Source organism: Daphnia pulicaria, chromosome 1 (assembly GCF_021234035.1).
Source record: "Daphnia pulicaria isolate SC F1-1A chromosome 1, SC_F0-13Bv2, whole genome shotgun sequence".
Taxonomy (NCBI): domain Eukaryota; kingdom Metazoa; phylum Arthropoda; class Branchiopoda; order Diplostraca; family Daphniidae; genus Daphnia; species Daphnia pulicaria.
In genome coordinates, this window is record NC_060913.1 from 22,777,321 (window position 1) to 22,799,879 (window position 22,559).

General features: G+C 46.1%; 1 protein-coding gene across 1 annotated transcript; it reads right to left on the minus strand.

Annotated features, from left to right (window-relative positions):
• Nucleotides 1-18,858: 18,858 nt before the first annotated feature.
• Nucleotides 18,859-22,102, minus strand: LOC124312837 (myosin-11-like). The gene is made up of 4 exons (XM_046777372.1): nt 21,980-22,102; nt 20,022-21,805; nt 19,638-19,763; nt 18,859-18,934 (listed from the first exon to the last, which is right to left on the minus strand). The coding sequence occupies exons 1-4, from the start codon at nt 22,100-22,102 to the stop codon at nt 18,859-18,861; spliced, it is 2,109 nt and encodes a 702-aa protein (XP_046633328.1).
• Nucleotides 22,103-22,559: the final 457 nt, after the last annotated feature.

Below are 22,559 nucleotides of genomic sequence, written 5' to 3' on the forward strand. Positions count from 1 at the left end.
CACGCCAGTGCACGCCAGTGCACGCCAGTACACGCCAGAGCACGCCAATTCACACCAGAGCACGCCAGTGCACGCCAGAGCATGCCAATTTACACCAGAGCACGCCAGAGCACGCCAGAGCACGTCAATGCACGCTAGAGCACGCTAGTGCACGCCAGAGCACGCTAGTGCACGCCAGTGCACGCCAGAGCACGCCAGTGCACGCCAGTGCACGCAAGAGCAAGTCAATGCACGCCAGAGCACGCCAGTGCACGCCAGAGTACTCCAGTGAACGCCAAAGCACGCCAGTGCACGCCAGAGCACGCCAGTGTACGCCAATTCACACCAGAGCACGCCAGTGCACGCCAGAGCATGCAAGTAAACGCCAGTGCACGCAAGTGCACGCCAGTGCAAGCCAATTCACACCAGAGCACGCCAGTGCACGCCAGAGCACGCCAGAGCACGCCAATTCACACCAGAGCACGCCAGTGCACGCCAGAGCACGCCAATTCACACCAGAGCACGCCAGTGCACGCCAGAGCATGCCAAAGCACGCCAGTGCACGCCAATTTACACCAGAGCACGCCAGTGCCCGCCAGAGCACGCCAGAGCACGCCAGTGCACTCCAGAGTACGGTAGAGCACAGCAGAGAACAGCTCAGCACTTCCGTGTTGCTATAATATTTTTTGCACTTGTTAAAATCATTTTTCAATTACAGTATGTGTAAATCAATGTCCAATACACCATTTCAAGTCTATTTAATCAATAAATTTATAGAGCAAATCATGAACAAAAAGTTTGAGAAAAACGCACATCACAGCACTTGAATTTTTAAAAATTATTCAAGTTATTTGAGTTCTATTGTCGGGTAGTGGATTTCTATTGTCAAGCACTTGAGTTCTGCATAGCAAAGCACGCCAGAGCACGACAGAGCACGCCAGTGCACGCAAGAGCACGTCAATGCACGCCAGAGCACGCCAGTGCACGCCAGAGAATCCCAGTGCACGCCAGAGCACGCCAGTGCACGCACGAGCACGTCAATGCACGCCAGAGCACGCCAGTGCACGCCAGTGCACGCCAGTACACGCCAGAGCACGCCAATTCACACCAGAGCACGCCAGTGCACGCCAGAGCACGCAAGTGCACGCCAGTGCACGTTAATTCACACCAGAGCACGCCAGTGCACGCCAGAGCACGCCAGAGCACGCCAGTAGACGCCAGAGCACGCCAATTCATGCCAGAGCACGCCAGTGCACGCCAGAGCACGCCAATTCACACCAGAGCACGCCAGAGCACGCCAGTGCACGCCAGAGCACGTCAATGCACGCAAGAGCCCGCCAGTGCACGCCAGAGCACGCCAGTGCACGCCAGAGCACGCCAGTGCACGCCAGAGCACGCCAGTGAACCCCAGTGCACGCCAGAGCAATTCAATGCACGCCAGAGCACGCCAATTCACACCAGAGCACGCCAGTGCACGCCAGTGCAATCCAATTCACACCAGTTCACGCCAGAGCACGCCAGAGCACGCCAGAGCACGCCAGAGCACGCCAGAGCACGCCAGAGCACGCCAGAGCACGCCAGTGTACGCCAATTCACACCAGAGCACGCCAGTGCACGCCAGAGTAAGTCAATGCACGCCAGAGCATACCAGAGCACGCCAGAGCACGCCAGTGCACGCCAGTGCACGCCAGAGCACGCCAGTGCACGCCAGAGCACGCCAGTGCACGCCAGAGCACGCCAGTGCACGCCAGAGCAATTCAATGCACGCCAGAGCACGCCATTGCACGCCAGAGCACGCCAAAGCACGCCAGTGCACGCCAGAGCACGCAAGTGCACGCCAGTGCACGTTAATTCACACCAGAGCACGCCAGTGCACGCCAGAGCACGCCAGAGCACGCCAAGGCACGCCAGAGCAAGCCAGAGCACGCCAGAGCACGGTAGAGCACAGCAGAGAACAGCTCAGCAGTTGCTATAATATTTGTTTTTCACTTGTTAAAAACCATTTTTCAATTACAGTATGTGTAAATCAATGTCCAATACACCATTTCCAGTCTATTTAATCAATAAATTTATAGAGCAAATCATGAACAAAAAATTTGAGAAAAACGCACATCACAGCACTTGAATTTTTAAAAATTATTCAAGTTATTTGAGTTCTATTGTCGGGTAGTGGATTTCTATTGTCAAGCACTTGAGTTCTGCATAGCAGAGCACGACAGAGCACGCCAGAGCACGCCAGTGCACGCAAGAGCACGTCAATGCACACCAGAGCACGCCAGTGCACGCCAGTGCACGCAAGTGCACGCCAGAGAACGCCAGTGCACGCACGAGCACGTCAATGCACGCCACAGCACGCAAGTGCACGCCAGAGCACGCCAGTGCACGCCAGAGCACGCCAGTGCACGCCAGTGCAAGCCAGAGCACGCCAGTGCACGCCAGTGCACGCCAGAGCACGCCAATTCACACCAGAGCACGCCAGTGCACGCCAGAGCACGCCAGTGCACGCAAGAGCACGTCAATGCACGCCAGAGCACGCCAGTGCACGCCAGAGCACTCCAGAGCACGCCAGAGCAAGTCAATGCTCGCCAGAGCACGCCAGTGCACGCCAGAGCAATTCAATGCACGCAAGAGCACGCCAGTGCACGCCAGAGCACGCCAAAGCACGCCAGTGCACGCCAGAGCACGCAAGTGAACGCCAGTGCACGCCAATTCACACCAGAGCACGCCAGTGCACGTCAGAGCACGTCAGAGCACGCCAGTGCACGCCAGTGCACGCCAGTGCACGCCAGAGCACGTTAATGCACGCCAGAGCAAGCCAGAGCACACCAGAGCACGCCAGAGCACGCCATTGCACGCAAGAGCAAGGTAGAGCACGGTAGAGCACAGCAGAGAACAGCTCAGCACTTGAAGTTACTATAATATTATTTTTACTTGTTAAAATCATTTTTTAATTACAGGATGTGTAAATCAATGCCCAATACACCATTTCAAGTCTATTTAATCAATAAATTTATAGAGCAAATCATGAAAAAAAAGTTTGAGAAAAACGCACATCACAGCACTTGAATTTTTAAAAATTATTCAAGTTATTTGAGTTCTATTGTCGGGTAGTGGATTTCTATTGTCAAGCACTTGAGTTCTGCATAGCAGAGCACGACAGAGCACGCCAGAGCACGCCAGTGCACGCAAGAGCACGTCAATGCACGCCAGAGCACGCCAGTGCACGCCAGTGCACGCCAGTGCACGCCAGAGAACGCCAGTGCACGCACGAGCACGTCAATGCACGCCACAGCACGCAAGTGCACGCCAGAGCACGCCAGTGCACGCAAGAGCACGCCAGTGCACGCCAGTGCAAGCCAGAGCACGCCAGAGAACGCCAATTCACACCAGAGCACGTCAATGCACGCCAGAGCACGCCAGTGCACGCCAGAGCACGCCAATTCACACCAGAACACGCCAGAGCACGCCAGTGCACGCCAGAGCACTTCAATGCACGCCATAGCACGCCAGTGCAAGCCAGAGCACGCCAGTGCACGCCAGAGCACGCCAGTGCACGCCAGTGCACGCCAAAGCACGCCAGTGCACGCCAGAGCAATTCAATGCACGCCAGAGCACGCCAATTTACACCAGAGCAGGCCAATTCACACCAGAGCACTCCAGTGCACGCCAAAGCACGCCAGTGCACGCCAGTGTTCGCCAATTCACACCAGAGCACGCCAGTGCACGCCAGAGCACGCCAGTGCACGCCAGAGCACGCCAGTGCACGCCAGAGCACGCCAGTGCACGCCAGAGCAATTAAATGCACGCCAGAGCACGCCAATTTACACCAGAGCACGCCAGTGCACGCCAGAGCACGCCAATTCACACCAGAGCACGCCAGTGCACGCCAGAGCACGCCAGTGCACGCCAGAGCACGTCAATGCACGCCAAAGCACGCCAGTGCACGCCAGAGCACTCCAGTGCACGCCAACGCACGCCAGTGAACGCCAGAGCACGCCAATGCACGCCAGTGTACTCCAATTCACACCAGAGCACGCCAGTACACGCCAGAGCACGCCAGTGCACGCCAGAGCACGCCAGTGCACGCCAGAGCACGTCAGAGCACGCCAGTGCACGCCATAGCACGCCATTGCACGCAAGAGCACGCCAGAGCACGCCAGTGCACGCCAGAGCACGGAAGAGAACAGCTCAGCACTTGAAGTTGCTATAATATTTTTTTCACTTGTTAAAATCATTTTTTAATTACAGTATGTGTAAATCAATGCCCAATACACCAATTAAAGTCTATTTAATCAATAAATTTATAGAGCAAATCTTGAACAAAAAGTTTGAGAAAAACGCACATCACAGCACTTTAATTTTTGAAAATTATTCAAGTTATTTGAGTTCTATTATCGGGTAGTGGATTTCTATTGTCAAGCACTTGAGTTCTGCATAGCAGAGCACGCCAGAGCACGACAGAGCACGCCAGTGCACGCAAGAGCACGTCAATGCACGCCAGAGCACGCCAGTGCACGCCAGAGCACGCAAGTGCACGCCAGAGAATCCCAGTGCACGCCAGAGCACGCCAGTGGACGCACGAGCAGGTCAATGCACGACAGGGCACGCAAGTGCACGCCAGAGCACGCCAGAGCACGCCAGAGCACGCCAGAGCACGCCAGTGCACGCCAGTGCACGCCAGAGCACGCCAATTCACACCAGAGCACGCCAGTGCTCGCCAAAGCACGCCAATTCACACCAGAGCACGCCAGTGCACGCCAAAGCACGCCAGAGCACGTCAGTGCACGCCAGTGCACGCACGAGTACGTCAATGCACGCCAGTGCACGCCAGAGCACGCCAGAGCACGCCAGAGCACACCAGTGCACGCCAGAGCACGCCAATTCACACCAGAGCACGTCAATGCACGCCAGAGCACGCCAGCGCACGCCAGAGCACGCCAATTCACACCAGAGCACGCCAGAGCACGCCAGTGCACGCCAGAGCACGTCAATGCACGCCAGAGTACGCCAGTGCACGCCAGAGCACGCCAGTGCACGCCAGAGCACACCAGTGCACGCCAGTGCACGCCAGAGCACGCCAACTCACACCAGAGCACGTCAATGCACGCCAGTGCACGCCAGTGCACGCCAGAGCACGCGAATTCACACCAGAACACGCCAGAGAACGCCAGTGCACGCAAGAGCACGTCAATGCACGCCAGAGCACGCCAGTGCACGCAAGAGCACTCCAGTGCACGCCAAAGCACGCCAGTGCACGCCAGAGCACGCCAGTGCACGCCAGTGTACGCCAATTCACACCAGAGCACGCCAGTGCACGCCAGAGCACGCCTTTTCACGCCAGTGCACGCCAGAGCAATTCAATGCACGCCAGAGCACGCCAGTGCACGCCAGAGAACGCCAAAGCACGCCAGAGCACGCAAGTGCACGCCAGTGCACGCCAATTCACACCAGAGCACTCCAGTGCACGCCAGAACACGCTAGAGCACGCCAATTCACACCAGAGCACGCCAGTGCACGCCAGAGCACGCCAATTCACACCAGAGCACGCCAGTGCACGCCAGAGCACGCCAGAGCACGCCAGTGCACGCCAGTGCACGCACGAGTACGTCAATTCACGCCAGTGCACGCCAGAGCACGCCAGTGCACGCCAGAGAATCCCAGTGCACGCCAGAGCACGCCAGTGCACGCACGAGCACGTCAATGCACGCCAGAGCACGCCAGTGCACGCCAGTGCACGCCAGTACACGCCAGAGCACGCCAATTCACACCAGAGCACGCCAGTGCACGCCAGAGCATGCCAATTTACACCAGAGCACGCCAGAGCACGCCAGAGCACGTCAATGTACGCTAGAGCACGCTAGTGCACGCCAGAGCACGCCAGTGCACGCCAGTGCACGCCAGAGCACGCCAGTGCACGCCAGTGCACGCAAGAGCAAGTCAATGCACGCCAGAGCACGCCAGTGCACGCCAGTGTACGCCAATTCACACCAGAGCACGCCAGTGCACGCCAGAGCATGCAAGTAAACGCCAGTGCACGCAAGTGCACGCCAGTGCAAGCCAATTCACACCAGAGCACGCCAGTGCACGCCAGAGCACGCCAGAGCACGCCAATTCACACCAGAGCACGCCAGTGCACGCCAGAGCACGCCAATTCACACCAGAGCACGCCAGTGCACGCCAGAGCATGCCAAAGCACGCCAGTGGACGTTAGAGCACGCAAGTGCACGCCAGTGCACGCCAATTTACACCAGAGCACGCCAGTGCCCGCCAGAGCACGCCAGAGCACGCCAGTGCACTCCAGAGTACGGTAGAGCACAGCAGAGAACAGCTCAGCACTTCCGTGTTGCTATAATATTTTTTGCACTTGTTAAAATCATTTTTCAATTACAGTATGTGTAAATCAATGTCCAATACACCATTTCAAGTCTATTTAATCAATAAATTTATAGAGCAAATCATGAACAAAAAGTTTGAGAAAAACGCACATCACAGCACTTGAATTTTTAAAAATTATTCAAGTTATTTGAGTTCTATCGTCGGGTAGTGGATTTCTATTGTCAAGCACTTGAGTTCTGCATAGCAAAGCACGCCAGAGCACGACAGAGCACGCCAGTGCACGCAAGAGCACGTCAAAGCACGCCAGAGCACGCCAGTGCACGCCAGAGAATCCCAGTGCACGCCAGAGCACGCCAGTGCACGCACGAGCACGTCAATGCACGCCAGAGCACGCCAGTGCACGCCAGTGCACGCCAGTACACGCCAGAGCACGCCAATTCACACCAGAGCACGCCAGTGCACGCCAGAGCACGCCAGAGCACGCCAGAGCACGCCAGTGCACGCACGAGTACGTCAATGCACGCCAGTGCACGCCAGAGCACGCCAGAGCACGCCAGAGCACGCCAGAGCACGCCAGTAGACGCCAGAGCACGCCAATTCACGCCAGAGCACGCCAGTGCACGCCAGAGCACGCCAATTCACACCAGAGCACGCCAGAGCACGCCAGTGCACGCCAGAGCACGTCAATGCACCCAAGAGCCCGCCAGTGCACGCCAGAGCACGCCAGTGCACGCCAGAGCACGCCAGTGCACGCCAGAGCACGCCAGTGAACCCCAGTGCACGCCAGAGCAATTCAATGCACGCCAGAGCACGCCAATTCACACCAGAGCACGCCAGTGCACGCCAGTGCAATCCAATTCACACCAGTTCACGCCAGAGCACGCCAGAGCACGCCAGAGCACGCCAGAGCACGCCAGAGCACGCCAGAGCACGCCAGTGTACGCCAATTCACACCAGAGCACGCCAGTGCACGCCAGAGTAAGTCAATGCACGCCAGAGCATACCAGAGCACGCCAGAGCACGCCAGTGCACGCCAGTGCACGCCAGAGCACGCCAGTGCACGCCAGAGCACGCCAGTGCACGCCAGAGCACGCCAGTGCACGCCAGAGCAATTCAATGCACGCCAGAGCACGCCATTGCACGCCAGAGCACGCAAGTGCACGCCAGTGCACGTTAATTCACACCAGAGCACGCCAGAGCACGCCAAGGCACGCCAGAGCAAGCCAGAGCACGCCAGAGCACGGTAGAGCAAAGCAGAGAACAGCTCAGCAGTTGCTATAATATTTGTTTTTCACTTGTTAAAAACCATTTTTCAATTACAGTATGTGTAAATCAATGTCCAATACACCATTTCCAGTCTATTTAATCAATAAATTTATAGAGCAAATCATGAACAAAAAATTTGAGAAAAACGCACATCACAGCACTTGAATTTTTAAAAATTATTCAAGTTATTTGAGTTCTATTGTCGGGTAGTGGATTTCTATTGTCAAGCACTTGAGTTCTGCATAGCAGAGCACGACAGAGCACGCCAGAGCACGCCAGTGCACGCAAGAGCACGTCAATGCACGCCAGAGCACGCCAGTGCACGCCAGTGAACGCAAGTGCACGCCAGAGAACGCCAGTGCACGCACGAGCACGTCAATGCACGCCACAGCACGCAAGTGCACGCCAGAGCACGCCATTGCACGCCAGAGCACGCAAGTGCACGCCAGTGCAAGCCAGAGCACGCCAGTGCACGCCAGTGCACGCCAGAGCACGCCAATTCACACCAGAGCACGCCAGTGCACGCCAGAGCACGCCAGTGCACGCAAGAGCACGTCAATGCACGCCAGAGCACGCCAGTGCACGCCAGAGCACTCCAGAGCACGCCAGAGCAAGTCAATGCTCGCCAGAGCACGCCAGTGCACGCCAGAGCAATTCAATGCACGCAAGAGCACGCCAGTGCACGCCAGAGCACGCCAAAGCACGCCAGTGCACGCCAGAGCACGCAAGTGAACGCCAGTGCACGCCAATTCACACCAGAGCACGCCAGTGCACGTCAGAGCACGTCAGAGCACGCCAGTGCACGCCAGTGCACGCCAGAGCACGTTAATGCACGCCAGAGCAAGCCAGAGCACACCAGAGCACGCCAGAGCACGCCATTGCACGCAAGAGCAAGGTAGAGCACGGTAGAGCACAGCAGAGAACAGCTCAGCACTTGAAGTTACTATAATATTATTGTGATGATGAGTCACAGGAGTCAAAACACGAGAGGTGCGGTTAAAGGTGTATTGAGAAACAACCAAGACAACTGTAACACGATTACAAGCATAAGCGAGTGACCGTATACAACCAGCGATCAAATAGATCGAATGTCCGATTTATATACGGGATGACGGGCGATGGCTTGTCTGATGGTAGCCATGCCTGCTAAAGTAATTAAAGAGATGCGTATGGTAAACGCATCAACAAGTGTGAGAACTTGTCAATGGCTTTACCATATGCTGTGAATTAACATTACACTCCTCCCCCGCTTGGAAATGTTCCAGACTGGGGAGGGCGTGATCTTTAAACATTGGCAAAGCACAGCATCACTACATGTAAGAATAAAAGCACAACATTGCTACATATAAGGTCACTAAAACAGGCAAGAATGGGCGTTTGTTTGTAATCAACGATCGTCTCCATATCGACGGTTGAGGCTGCGGAGAGCGGAAAAATACCGCTGTTTCAGTTCCTCCTGGTCGATTATGAATTGTTTGATTAAATTCAGTTGTTCCAGCGCAAGGGCCGGATTGTTCTCGGGCGTCGGACGGGTGTTAGTCTGGGGAGCTGCTGGGCCGGCAGGGGCGGCAGGCTGTTGCTCCGGCGTCTGGACGGTGGTGGAAACGGGTCGTGGAGCCTGCGGTCTTATGGAGGGGACCACTGCTATGACCTGTCGAGTCCTATTTTTCGAAATCGGAACCGGGGAAGGTTCATCGTCGTCGTCTGGTGAATAGGGGGGAGGCGACAATACAACGCGGTTGTATTTAAATTTAGAAGAGCGTGCTGTAGACGGCCGCTTAACGCCCCGTGTTTTCTGGTCGTCAGGAGAAGTGTTCGAAGTCGATGTCCCAGGTTCCGGCTCCGGATCGTTCGATGGAGACGGTGAAGTTTGTAAGTCATCAGACGGATAACTCCGGTATTCGGTCCTAGGAAGAGGCCATTCAATTACTCGGCCAACTACTGGTGGCGTAGTGAGTTCCACTTCGTCGTGGATGAAGTCAGGTCCAAGAAGAAGTCGACCACGTCCGGCCATAATGAACAGGATAAAATATGTGGTAGCGAAGTGAAGAAAGAAAAGATTTTACAGCGATATTTATAGTAGATAGTCGAAGAAGATCGCAAGAGAGAAGTTGGGGTGGTAACCAACTTAAAAAAAGGTGTAGACAAGATGAATCTAAAATTTTTTTTTTCTTAATGACGTCAAAGTCATTAGTCACTGTCAAAGACAGTAGCTAAATCGAAGAGTAAAGTAGCTAAGATGAATAAATTCTTTTTTGTGCTTGCTTCAGTTGCTGGGCCTGGGCGTAAAAACGTCGATATAGTTCACGGCTGTCGTGGTTGTATTGCTTAATGAGGTCCTTCCTGTTTTGCTGATACTCCTCCTCGCTTCGGAGAAGAATTGGGGGAGCGTACATCTGCTCAGCTTCCCCGCTGCATTCGTTGTTGGGGAGTCCTGGTGGAAGGGGGGAAACTGCTTTCTCGTCCGAGGCGAAGTTTAGTGGTAGATCAGGGTTCGGCTCCGTCGATCCGCTATCGATTGAACTTACGTCATCGTAGTAAAAGTCGTCGCTGTGTAGTGGATCTTCGTCTTCCGGATCCGCTTCGTGAAGTGTTATTAGTGAATCTGCTTCAAGGTCGATTTGTTCTTTGTTGTTAATAAATCTCCTTTCTGTTTGAAACACTACAGTTTCGCTGCTGCTGCTAATTACTTCCGCTGGTATTTTCCTTACTCTTGCTTCTATGTCCAGGAGTACCACGGTCTTTTCTTTTCTATCAGCTACTAACGCGAACGTTCTCTTTAGCACTTTTGCGTTGGCGTCCATGTAAGCTGCTTGGGTAAAATCGATTCATTAGTGATGCTATGTCAAGGCAATGACTAAAAAGTTGGTAACTACGATTTATTGGCTAATTAGCATCTTTCTTTATTTTTTTTTATTATTATTATTTTTTTTTTTTAAGCATTAAATGTTACTGGCTTTTTTTTTTAGGTTTTTCTTTTTTTTTTTTTTTTGTTTGTAAACAACTATTAGCTGCTACTGGTGATTACTACAGCGCTCTGCTACCATTGTCTCTTTTTATTATAATTTTTTTTTTCAATTTCTTTATTCCAATTCGTTTAGATCGTCGTCATCTTCATTCTCGGAAGGCGTTATTTTGTTGTCGGCAATAATGTTTTTCTCGATGTCGCTGTCTGATTCGCTTGTTATCAAAGAATAGTCCCGTCGGTATCCAGGTGGTGGGGGTAGTTTTGATTTCGCTTTGTCTATTAGGCGTTTAAAATTTCGTAATTTGAGACTTGGTGCACCGTCGTCTAGGCGTGACATTTCGGTTCTTGTAGGGTAGATGTTCTCGTTGACCTTTCGTGGCGGAATAGGGATGTGCTTAATTGGCGGTATTTCTTCCAAGTCTGGCATATCCTCGTAGTTTCCTTTTTGGGAGGTCTCGTCCGACATTATGTTCATGGCTGCTATCGCTTTCTCGATTCTGTCAGAATTATTGTAATAAAATCTAGTGTCGAGTGTTTTATAGGCCTTTTTCCTATTTTCATGATTGTAGAGGCGTAAATATTGATAGACGGCATTCCTGCCATCTTTTTCTGCGGCCATGATTGGAGTTTCGTGGTTACGATTTCCAAGTTCCAGGCGGGCTCCGTGAGAAATCAATACCCTTAACGTAGGTATATCGTTCACGAAGTGCGCGGGCGTGTTTCCGTTATTGTCCTGTAGATTTACGTGTGCTCCGTGGTATAGTAGGATGTCGGCAATTTCATGGCGGTTTTTTTCCACTGCTAGATGGATATAAGAAAGAGATTTATGCACTTTTGTGTTGACAATGTGCTGGAATCTGTCTAGCTTTACTAGAGCCCTTATGGTTTCGATGTCGTTTCTTCTTATAGCCACTGAAATGGGGCAGCTGAATTTTCTGTTGATTAGAAATGACTCGACTTTTGGGTTTTGGCTGAGGATGTAATCGATACAATCCCTAGCCTGATGGCTTATTGCCAAAGTCAAAGGAAATTCCTGATTAACCAGATCGTGCTCTAAAAGGTTTTTCTTGTAAATATGGACGAACCGTATACTATTTACGTCATCCCGTGAGATGAGTATTTCTGTGATTGTTCTAGCCAATCGATCTCCGCTGTAGATTGTGGCGCCCTTGTAGATCAAGTCTTCAATCATGTTAATTCGGTGTAATCGTACCGCGGTCACTAACGCCGTTTCATTCTTTGAGTTACTTTTTTCGACGTCTGCATCGTGTTCTAGGAGAATCTTGAAACATTTGTACGAATTATGTTTGATAGCTACCAGAAGAGGCGTTTTTTGTCGATAGCTGTTCTCAATGTCCTCTGGGTGTCGCGTAAGCCAATACTTCAGCTCGGTGTGACTGTCCATCAAAACCAGTTCGTGAATTTTCGGGGTGGTTTTTTCAATTCCATGTTTCCGGTTGGGAGGAAAAGCATTTCTCCTACTCATGTGGGTAGTGCTAAAGGTCCAAATCCGTTGACGTTCCGAGGGGGTCGTTGCAAAATCCTCTTGGTTCATTTTTTTCTTTTCTTTTCTATGATGATATGGTTTTTTGGATATTAGAAGGTGGGTTTTTTTTTTAAACATATTTTTGTATATAGTTATTCAAAGCATTTCTACTCTACTCCATGCGGCGATAAGTATGTTGTCAATTGTCAGCAGTTACAGATGAATTTGATTAAGGAAACTATTTGCTCGGCTTATTGATTCGACAGGCGCACTTGGTGGCATAACATATGGATACATATTTCCTGGCATTATAACTGGATGGTTTGTGGCATATGTCATGTGATGACTCTGCTCTATTGGTATTTCTACTGCTGCACGGCGATTTCGGCGTTGTTGAAACGAATCTATCATGGCTGGTATAGGGTTGACTCGTGCAAAAATATACGCGACTAGGATAAACATTATAAATCCTATCGTAGTAAAGACGATAATTTTTAGATAATCTGTCCAAGAGTACATGTCTCCAATTTTCGTATCCTGTTTCTCTGACATTATCATTCCAGCTAACGAATTGTCGTGCGTTTCCTCTATCCTACCTATTAATTCGTTTAAAACATTGAGTCGTTCTAAGTCTGTTACTGAATGAGCTGGGTGTCCTTTTAAAGCGTAGTTAAAATCGTTAAGGGAGAGCTCTTCAAACTGCGATACAAGATTCAAATTTGGTGTGTGTATATTCGGCGTTTGCTCCGTCCAATCGGCGTGGGTTGTATTGTGTTCCCAGTGAAATGTTTTTCCGTTTAGATTGACAAGGTTTGTTTTCCAAAAACAATTGGAAAATGGGTGGATTGACCATCCGTCTGTTCCAATTGTATAGTTGTTATTTTTGTAAACCGTGTATGGCTGGAATCCACATTTCGTTTCTATTGCTCCGACTGTAACTTGTTTCTTCTCGCATTCCTGTAGAAGTAGAGATTGTCCAAGTCCTTGAAGTCGTGAACAAGTTGGTAGTTCCAATGCTGCTGCGGCTAGAATTCCATTCGTTTGAGACAGTGTCATGGCTTGCAATCTTCTCAGCACAGACACCTGGCAGTATATTTGTCGTATCTCTCTTGCCAGCTCATTTTCGTGTTGAATCTCGATGTTCTGCTTATATTGCTCGTGGAAGGATTGGATGATGGGTTTGATGATCTCGCTGATTTCTTCTTTGTTTGCTGTCGTTGGTTTATTTTGTGTGGTGTTTTTGCTTTTGTCGGTTGAGTCGTTCAGGTAAGGTAATGTGGCTTTTGTTGGTATAGGTATAGTTTTGGAATCGTTCTGGTGAGGTATGATGGTTCTGGTGGGATGAGGTAAGGGTAAGGGTTGTTTCGTAACTTTTTGGTTGGGACTTGTTGTTTTTGTTTGGGGTGGAGTGTTGCTTTGTGTAGAATTACGTGGGCGTGGTACAGGTGGTTTTGTTGGTTCGGTTAAAGGTATGGGTTTTGAAGTTGTTGTCGATGTCGTTGTCGTTGTTGTTGTTGTGGTTGTTGTTGTGGTTGTTGTTGTTGATGTCACTTTTGATGCAGGTTTTGTCGGTGCAGGTACTGGAGGATCTGTAGGTCTTGTTGGGTTCATTGTTGGAGGGTTGCTTGAATTATTATTGATTCCTGCATCTGGCCTCGCTATTTCGCCTGCGAAGACTGTTGTTAGATTTTTCTGTTGATTATTCCCTAGATTTTGTTGTTTGATTTGTGACGCTGCTGCAACTTTAGTTTCATTTATGATCGGTGTTTCTACGGCTTTTATCTCCAATATTTCAGGGTACTCTTCTTTGTTGGTCTCTGTTTTTGTATCTGGAACTGGCGTTGTTTCTTCTTTGTTGGTCTCCGTTGTTGTATCTGGAACTGGCGTTTTTTCTGGTAACGTTTCATCTTCAATGAGGCTCATGTTATTTCGATTCTGGAAGATTGGCGGCATCGTCGGGAATGGCATATCATGAATGGAAAAGTTTTTATGCCACTCGAGAATCCTGGAAGGTATTAAGCTGGGATGCTCTTCGGAATTTATTAGATTAGGGTTGTATGCTTCGAATTTCCATTTCTGATGTCTGGGTTTCTGGTCATCGTTGCATAATCCTAATCTTAACTTTCCTTGGTGAAATTCAATGCATTTGATTGAGTTCACATCCATTAATTGTCCAGTTATCTCGTTTGCTCCCCATCTCATACTATCTGGGTTGCATTGCTCGAGAACTGCGTTCTTTTCGTTTATTCTTAAACAATGATTGGTGTCGAACTTCCTGATGGTATAGTCGATGTCGTATTCAAACAGTTGATCTGGAAACTGCATCGGGTCTCCTGGTGATTGACATGGCTCCATAGAGATGTTTAATTTTCCGTGTATATTGTTCATACACATCGGCGTTTTTCCATTTTTGTTTTTGTTCATCAGTTGTCCCCAATTAAATATATGGTCTATATTTAATAGGTTTTCCGCAGGGCTGCTTCTGAATTCTTCGTGGACGAATTCCCATTCTTCTATTGTGATGTTTGGATATGCTTGACGCAGGTTGTAGTCCGTATTACGTTGATCAAATCTCCACATCTGCTTGATTGAATGGGGCTCCATTTCACAAGGTTCAAGTGACACCTGGTCCTTGACTGCTGTAAGACATCCTTTCGATTGCGTTTCCATGATGTACATTCGGTAGTCATCATAGATCCAAGTCGAGTGGGGTATCGAACAATCTTTGAAGAGCAGGTGGTTTGGGTTGTTTACTGTCAGACAGTAACTGGTTCCATTTGTTGTAAAACGAATTGAATAGTCCGTGGAAAATTCGAAAAACTGCTGTGTTTTCGGCCAGATTCCTAGCTCGCTCCATGTAGTTTTGTTGATTGGAACTCGAGGCATCAGGAACAGATGATTTTCGATGTCGGAAGTTGTTACCACGTAACTTTTGTCTTCATATTTCTCGTCGAACTCGGTGGGTGGAAATGATGCAAGGGGATTAAGGTGTCCCCATGCAAACACGTGGCTATTTTTGTTGTTAATTTGTTGAAGCTGTCTTGTGTGTCGAGTTTTTGACGTTGGGTTTGTTAAGAAGAATTTTTCGATCTCGTCTTCAAAAACTATGTGGGTATCCGGTATGCCAATTATTTTGTAAGAATTAGACATACCGGCGCAAAGGTTGACTTTTTCGGGACCAAATAAAATTTCAACTTGTTTTTCGGTATCTAATATTCTACCTGTCTTTATCTGTTTTAATCTTGGGTTTCTGTCTATTTTAATGAGAGATATTTTACCTGTTCCCTTAAATTGTTTCTTTTCTTGACATTTTACCTCGACTGTTGTAGGAACGTTTGGTATGCGCCACACAATAGTATTGTGGTTAACGATAAGGTGTTCGTTTTTCAACGATACGTTATGCGATCCAAATGGTGATAGAAGTGGTCCATCGGTGGACTCTTGTCTAATCTCAATGTCTTGGGCTAAACAATTCACTACTGAATATTCTTTTATTGACATCCATTTTCCTTCACCTACTGGTTTTTGTCTATAACTATATGTTTTTTCCGTTAACTATATTCTTATTTCCTGCGCAGTTTAATAGCGATTTCATTTCCCAACATTCTTGGGGACTGACTTCTTTCGTCGTGTGAAAATGCTCCGTGTCATATGATCCTACCCAAAATGATCCTGTGATCTTTTTCGTTTCTATCCATTGCGAGCATACGAGTCCTTCTACTCGCAGGTCTGTTTGTATTTTAGTAGCCACATAATAGGTTACTAATTTGCTCATAACTTTCTGTTCATCCTCTTTATCAGTTTGATTTTTGAAACAATAATCTGGGTCTGTAAGGTCAAGCAGACCTCTCGTGACTGGTTTCGAGCAGTCGCAAATTTGTATATTAAGCGTCAAAATAGGCGTAAAGACAATCGACAAGTAGCATGCTGTGATAAGAACAGCGTTGTTTCCCATCTAGTTTGGAAAAACAAAATACGATTACTGTTTGTTAAACTTTAATTTCTATTTCTAAGTGGATATCTATGTGACACACGTATTTGTGTCTGTGGAATTACGGGGTTGTTATTAGGTAATTCCTGATCTGTAACTCTTGGTTGGTTTGGGGGTCTACCTCCACGTTTTGGTTGTGGGGGAATTACAACCCCTGTTATCTTCGGAGGTCTACCTCTTCTTTTTGTCGCTGTTACGACTTCTTTTACTTTTGGAGGCCTACCTCTTTTCTTTCCTACTTTAGTTTGTATCTTCTTAATGGTGTTACGTCTTTTCTTAATAATTATTGGGTTAGGGCTAGTTATATTATTGGGAGTGCTGGTTACTAATTTTAACCTATTTACATGTACTATATATTTCCCTTCGTCCTCAGTGTTATTTATTTCGTCTGTTATTTTGATAATTTCATAGTTTAGGTCCGATATTTTTCTATTTATTTTATACGGTCCTAACCATCTATTATTAAATTTTCCTGGGGTAGAATGGGCTTTTAAGAGTACGTGATCGTTTACGTTATACTTAACTAATTTACTACCTTTGTCATATAGTCGTTTTTGCTTTGATTGAACTTTCTCTAATCGTTCTTTCGAACGTTTTAGAGCTCTTTTCCATTGTTTATCGTATTCATCTGCATCATCTTCAAAAACGTCTATATCATCATTGACAGAAATATCGCTTGGCACTACTGCTTCGCGTTTAAAAAATAGATAGAAAGGGCAACAGTCTGTACTAGTTTGCTTTGCAGTGTTATATGCGAAAGTTACAAAGTCGAGATATTTATCCCATGACTCTGGTTCATCGTTCACATAACATGCGAGCATATCGCACAGAGTCCTGTTGAATCTTTCCACTAGTCCATCCGTCTGCGGGTGGTAACTTGTAGTTTTAATTTGCTTAATTTTAAAAAGAATGCATATTTTTGAAATGAGTTTTGAAAGAAAATTAGTTCCTTTATCGGTCAATACTCTTGCTGGAGGACCGAATTTTGTATAGACTTTCTTGACTAAATGTTCTGCTATTGTATGCGCTTTCTGGTCTTTCATTGGTATGGTCATTACATATCTACTTGCGTAATCAGACAAAACTAAAATATATTTGTTTCCTTCACTACTTTCCGTAACCGGCCCTACTATGTCCATTGCGACTTGTTCCCAAATGTTTGCTACTAAAGGCAATGGCTTAAGTGGGGCTTTAGTCGACCCATAGGCCTTACGTTTTGCACATGCAATACAATTGTTTACATATTCAGTAACGTCTTTGCCTAGTCCGGGCCAAACGAATTGGCGTTTTACTCTCGCTAGCGTCTTTGCTATCCCTAAATGCCCTGCTAAAATATGATCATGATTCAATTCTAAAATTTCATTAATTTTCTCTTTAGGCACAACTATTTTTCCTTCATTTGTTATTAAAATGCCTTCATTATTGAAACGGAATTCATTATATTCTTTCTTATTGCTTTCTTCTAGTTTCTGTATTATTTCTTTACAATAATTATCAATTCTCTGTGCTAATATTATATCACTTTGAACCTTTTCTTCTTTTACTAATATTATCGATCCTATTGATGGTAATGGAGTCCTACTTAATGCATCGGCATTTTGATTTTCCTGGCCAGGACGATGTAGGACTATCATATCGTATGATTGCATTTCATACGACCAACGAGCTAATCTGCCATGCGGATCTTTTTTCTTCATTAATGTCTCCAATGGTTTGTGATCTGTGTATACTTTAAAACTTCTTCCGTATAAGTATGGTCTAAACTGCTCTAATGCATAAACAATCGCTAAACATTCTTTTTCTGATACATTCCAATTTCGTTCTCTTTCGTTTAAATGTCTTGACGCATAAGCTATAACTACTTCCTGTTCTCCGTGGGCCTGTGTTGGATCTGATTCTGAGGGGGGTATGTTCTGTATCTGTGCTAACACAGCTCCAATCCCGTATCCTGAGGCATCTGTGTATACCAAGAATTCCCGGGTGAAATCGGGATACCTTAAGAGTGGATTGTTGGTTAGCGAATTCTTGATACGTCGAAAGGCGTCCCTTTCGTTTTCTTCCCAAATCCAAGTCGATGACTTCTTTGTCAGTTCTGTTAAATAATGCGCTATCTCTGCGTAACTTCGAACGAATTTTCGATAATAATTAACTAATCCTAAAAACGAGAGTAGTTGCTTTACGTTTTGTGGTTCGGGGTAGTTTAGAATTGATGTAATTTTCTTATTGTCTGGATGAAAACCATTTACTGTAATCACGTGACCTAAGTATTTAATTTTTGTTTTGAAAAAATCGCACTTACTTAATTTTAATTTTAATCCTTCATTTGCCAGAAGCTTAAAAATAATTTCCAAATGTTTTATGTGGTCATCAAGCGTTTTACTGAAAACGATGATGTCGTCAAGGTAAACAAGTGTAAATTCGTACAGCACGTCCTTTAATACATTGTTCATTTCTCTTTGGAATGTGCCTGGTGCGTTGCACAAACCAAATGGCATACAGTTAAATTCATACAAGCCATACTCACAAATAAAAGCTGTTTTATATTTATGTTTTTCTTCGATCTCGATTTGCCAGTATCCACTGAGCAAATCTAGAGTCGAGAAATACCTGGCACCGTGTAGACTATCAATAATTAGCTGAATGTTTGGTATGGGGTACCTGTCTTTTATGGTTACACTGTTTAACTCACGATAATCCACGCAAAATCTCATCTGTCCTTCTTCTTTTTTAGCTACTAAAAGAATAGGTGATGCAAAAGGGCTTGTACTGGGCCTAATTATATTATGTTTTAACATGTCTTCTATTTGTTTTTTTACAACAAGTCGTAGCCTTTCAGGCGTTCTCCTCATAGGCATAACGTTCGGAAGCTTGGTTGTACGTATAAGGTGCTTGACTGATTTTGCTTTTCCTAGCTCATTTAAATTCTCAGTAAAAAGCGAAAAATTTGAAATTAAAAGGTTCTTTAAATTTTCTCTGTGTGTTGTTGGTATGCCTTCTAAATTAAATTGGGGTGGATCAACTATGCTAATTGAGTTAATCTGTAATGGCGGTATTATAAGTTTCTTTAACTCGTTGTCTTGTTTATAGCTAATCGATCGTTCGCTAGGATTTATTATTATTTCGTTGGTTGCCAAGAAATCGTAACCTAAAATACATCCTTCTTCTAACTCTGACATTACATAAAATGGATGTTTAAACGAGTGTCTACGAGCTAGTCTAATATTTAGCTCGTAGCATCCTCGTGGTTTGACTAACTCTCCTGATACTGTTCTAAAAAGCTGCGTGCTAATGTTGGCGGTATTTATTTCTTTAACTTCTCCATAGGGTACATTTATAAGTAGTCGATGTGCAAGGAAACTAGCTGAGGCACCTGTATCTACTAAAGCTTGTGTCTTTAGACCAGAAAAACTCACTGGTATACGCATTAACTGCGTAACGCTACATATTACGGGTATATTTATATTTACAACACTGTTACTCGATAAACCTACTGCTGTTCTGTTGACGGGGGCGGGGGCACGCTGCGACATTCTCGCGCGTAGTGGCCTCGCTTTCCACAAGCATAACACTCTATATGTCTCTTATTTCTAAATCCTTGGGCTGGGTTATACCAAGCGTTATGCTGTGGCCTAGCTCCAGGGGGACCTGAGGTAACGAAGTTATTCTGGCGCGGTACCTGATGGGCACGAAACGTTTGGTTTCGAAAATGCTGAGGATATTCACTTAAATTCTGAAATCTACGACGAGGATTAAACATAGGATTAAAATTTTGGGGACGCTGAAATTGTCCTTGTGATCTGTTTGAATAATTTTGTGGTGGTGGAGTTGGCTCTCTTCTCGGACGGTTATCTAGTGTATCATTATATCTGTTACCACTAGAACTACGTGATCCATGGTGTTGATTATTCGTACCTCTAGATCGAGGAATATTTCTATCCGCGCTGTGTTGGCGGCTTGGGGGGTGCTGAAAACGGATCCGATTTTCCGAATTGGACCGTCTACGATCGCCGGAAGGTGATCTGTGTCTGTTAAAGGCGTCGGCAACTGCTATTGAGGGAAAATCAATCTCGTTGTTTTCCTGTGGAGCATTTTTTCCGATAGTTAGACCGGCTAACTGTTTCTCTAAATGAACAATCTTTGTTTTCTGCCGCAAGATCTCTATATCTTGCTCGTTATCGTGTGCAGAGATACCTGCTATAGTGGCCTTTAAACTCTTATCTTCATTCTGTTCCATTCTATTAACTAAAGTTTCCGCGGCGTAGGCGATTTCGCATACGTCTTCGTAAGCACTATCAACATCCATGCGGCTCCAAACTACTTTCAATATTTTAGGCAAGAGACCCTTTAAAAGAATTTTTTGTTTAGCTTCGCCTCTCATTTGACTCAGAGATATTGCTAATGCCCTAGCTTCGTTCGTCGCTTTGTCACCTAATGTAATTTCTTTTCCGTGAATGATGTCATATAACTGATTAATTCTACTAACGAAAGTCTGTGTGCTTTGATCGGGGGTCTGCCGAAGCTCGTTTAATTGTTTCCTTAAATTTTCTAACTCTGTTTCTGTAAGAAATCTATTTATTAAAGCTTTTTCCCATGCATCGTAATCTTCCTCATCTTGTGCTCTTTCCATATAATCACTATGCCAATCCGCAGCATCTCCTCTTAGTCTATCTGAAAAATATTTAATTTTATCTTTCTTCTCCCACCCTGCGCTTTGTGCGACTCTTTCCGCATCTTTTAACCAATTATTAACTAACTGCTCTCCTCTTTTGCCTTTGAAAATCGGGATAGATTTACGTTCGTCCTGTGAATATAATTCGCGTAAATGGCTCTTAGTTATTGGTGCATCTTCATTACTATTGCCTAATGTCATGGTTATAATATTAGTTGTTTGGGTGGGCTTTGAATGGGTTTGCGTATCTGCTACTAAAGTTGATTTCAAATGTTTTTGAATGTATAAATCTTTAGCTTTAAGTTCTTGTTCGAGGTCAGAGATTTTATTGGACAAGTCTCGTTTGGTTGTTTTCAAAAGTTTTATGCTTGCTTCTTTGGAGTTGGCTTCAATTTGCAATGTGTCTAGCTTTTGAGATAGTTCTTGGTTTTTATTTGTAAGTGTTGTTACGTCGTCTTCTGTTAATTTACTTGCGTTCTTCAAAGCTTCGTGTGCGTTGTCTAATAGATTGTAGCTATGGTTTAGTTGTTTTATTTTATCTTCAGTATCTTCCTTAAGTTGTGATAGAGAATCCCTTAAATCATTTATGCAGTCGTTCTGTCCTATGATTTCGCTCTTAGCTTTTTCTAGATTGGTTTTAACTGTCTCATATTCTGTCAAAAATGTTTTACTCTCATCGCTTGCCTGACTTTCTTTGGGTCTATTATTAAAATCTGCTATTAAAGTTGCTTGTTTAAAATTTGTTCGGGTTAATGTTTCTACTTCTGCTGTTAAACGGGTGTTTTCTAGATAAGAATCAGCTACTTTCTTTGAAAATTCTCTCCTTACTTTATCTACCTCTTTTTCAATCTTTTTCGTTTCGTTCGCTACGTCTTGTTCAAGATTCTTTGCATACTCATCTAATGCTAATTGTTTGAAAAGAAGTTCCCTCTTAAATATTTTAAATGCTTTATTCCGAAAATCTACTTCTCGACTATGAGCTTCTCTAACATTTTGTAACAAAGGGTTAAATTTATTGGGGTCTGCTTTTAATTCTACGAAATATGTCCCTAATTTTTCTAAAACTTTTTCTTTAGCCTCACCGGTAAGATAAACTGAACTTCCAAACTCCTTTTTATGCAATTCAAATGTATACTGTTTCAAAAAATGATAAACTTGACCTGTGACTTCCTTTCTTTTTGCAATATAACTACTTCGTGTTAAGCGTTTATCTGAGGTTTCATCTATATTACTTTTACAAAGACTTATTAAATTTGACCAATGGGTAACAAAATTGTTTCTAACTTTTAGTACGCTATCAGCTAAGGAATTTACGTACGCGTCTTCTTCAAGGTCTATCTCATCAATTAAAGACTCATTAATAGCAGTAAACGAAGTGTCGCTAATTGTTGTTTGAGGATTCGTCATTCACTTACAGTTTTGAGAAAATTGATGTTTCCTTCCTCGATGTAGATGATCTCGTTGTGGGTTGTCTGGTCGTCCTGTCGTCTGGTCCTAGGTGGTGTGGCAGCTGGGGGCGATGTTCCTTTCTCGTTGACTCACGGCAGGTCTTGAAGTCCAAAACTGGCACGTTCACCAATTTGTGATGATGAGTCACAGGAGTCAAAACACGAGAGGTGCGGTTAAAGGTGTATTGAGAAACAACCAAGACAACTGTAACACGATTACAAGCATAAGCGAGTGACCGTATACAACCAGCGATCAAATAGATCGAATGTCCGATTTATATACGGGATGACGGGCGATGGCTTGTCTGATGGTAGCCATGCCTGCTAAAGTAATTAAAGAGATGCGTATGGTAAACGCATCAACAAGTGTGAGAACTTGTCAATGGCTTTACCATATGCTGTGAATTAACATTACA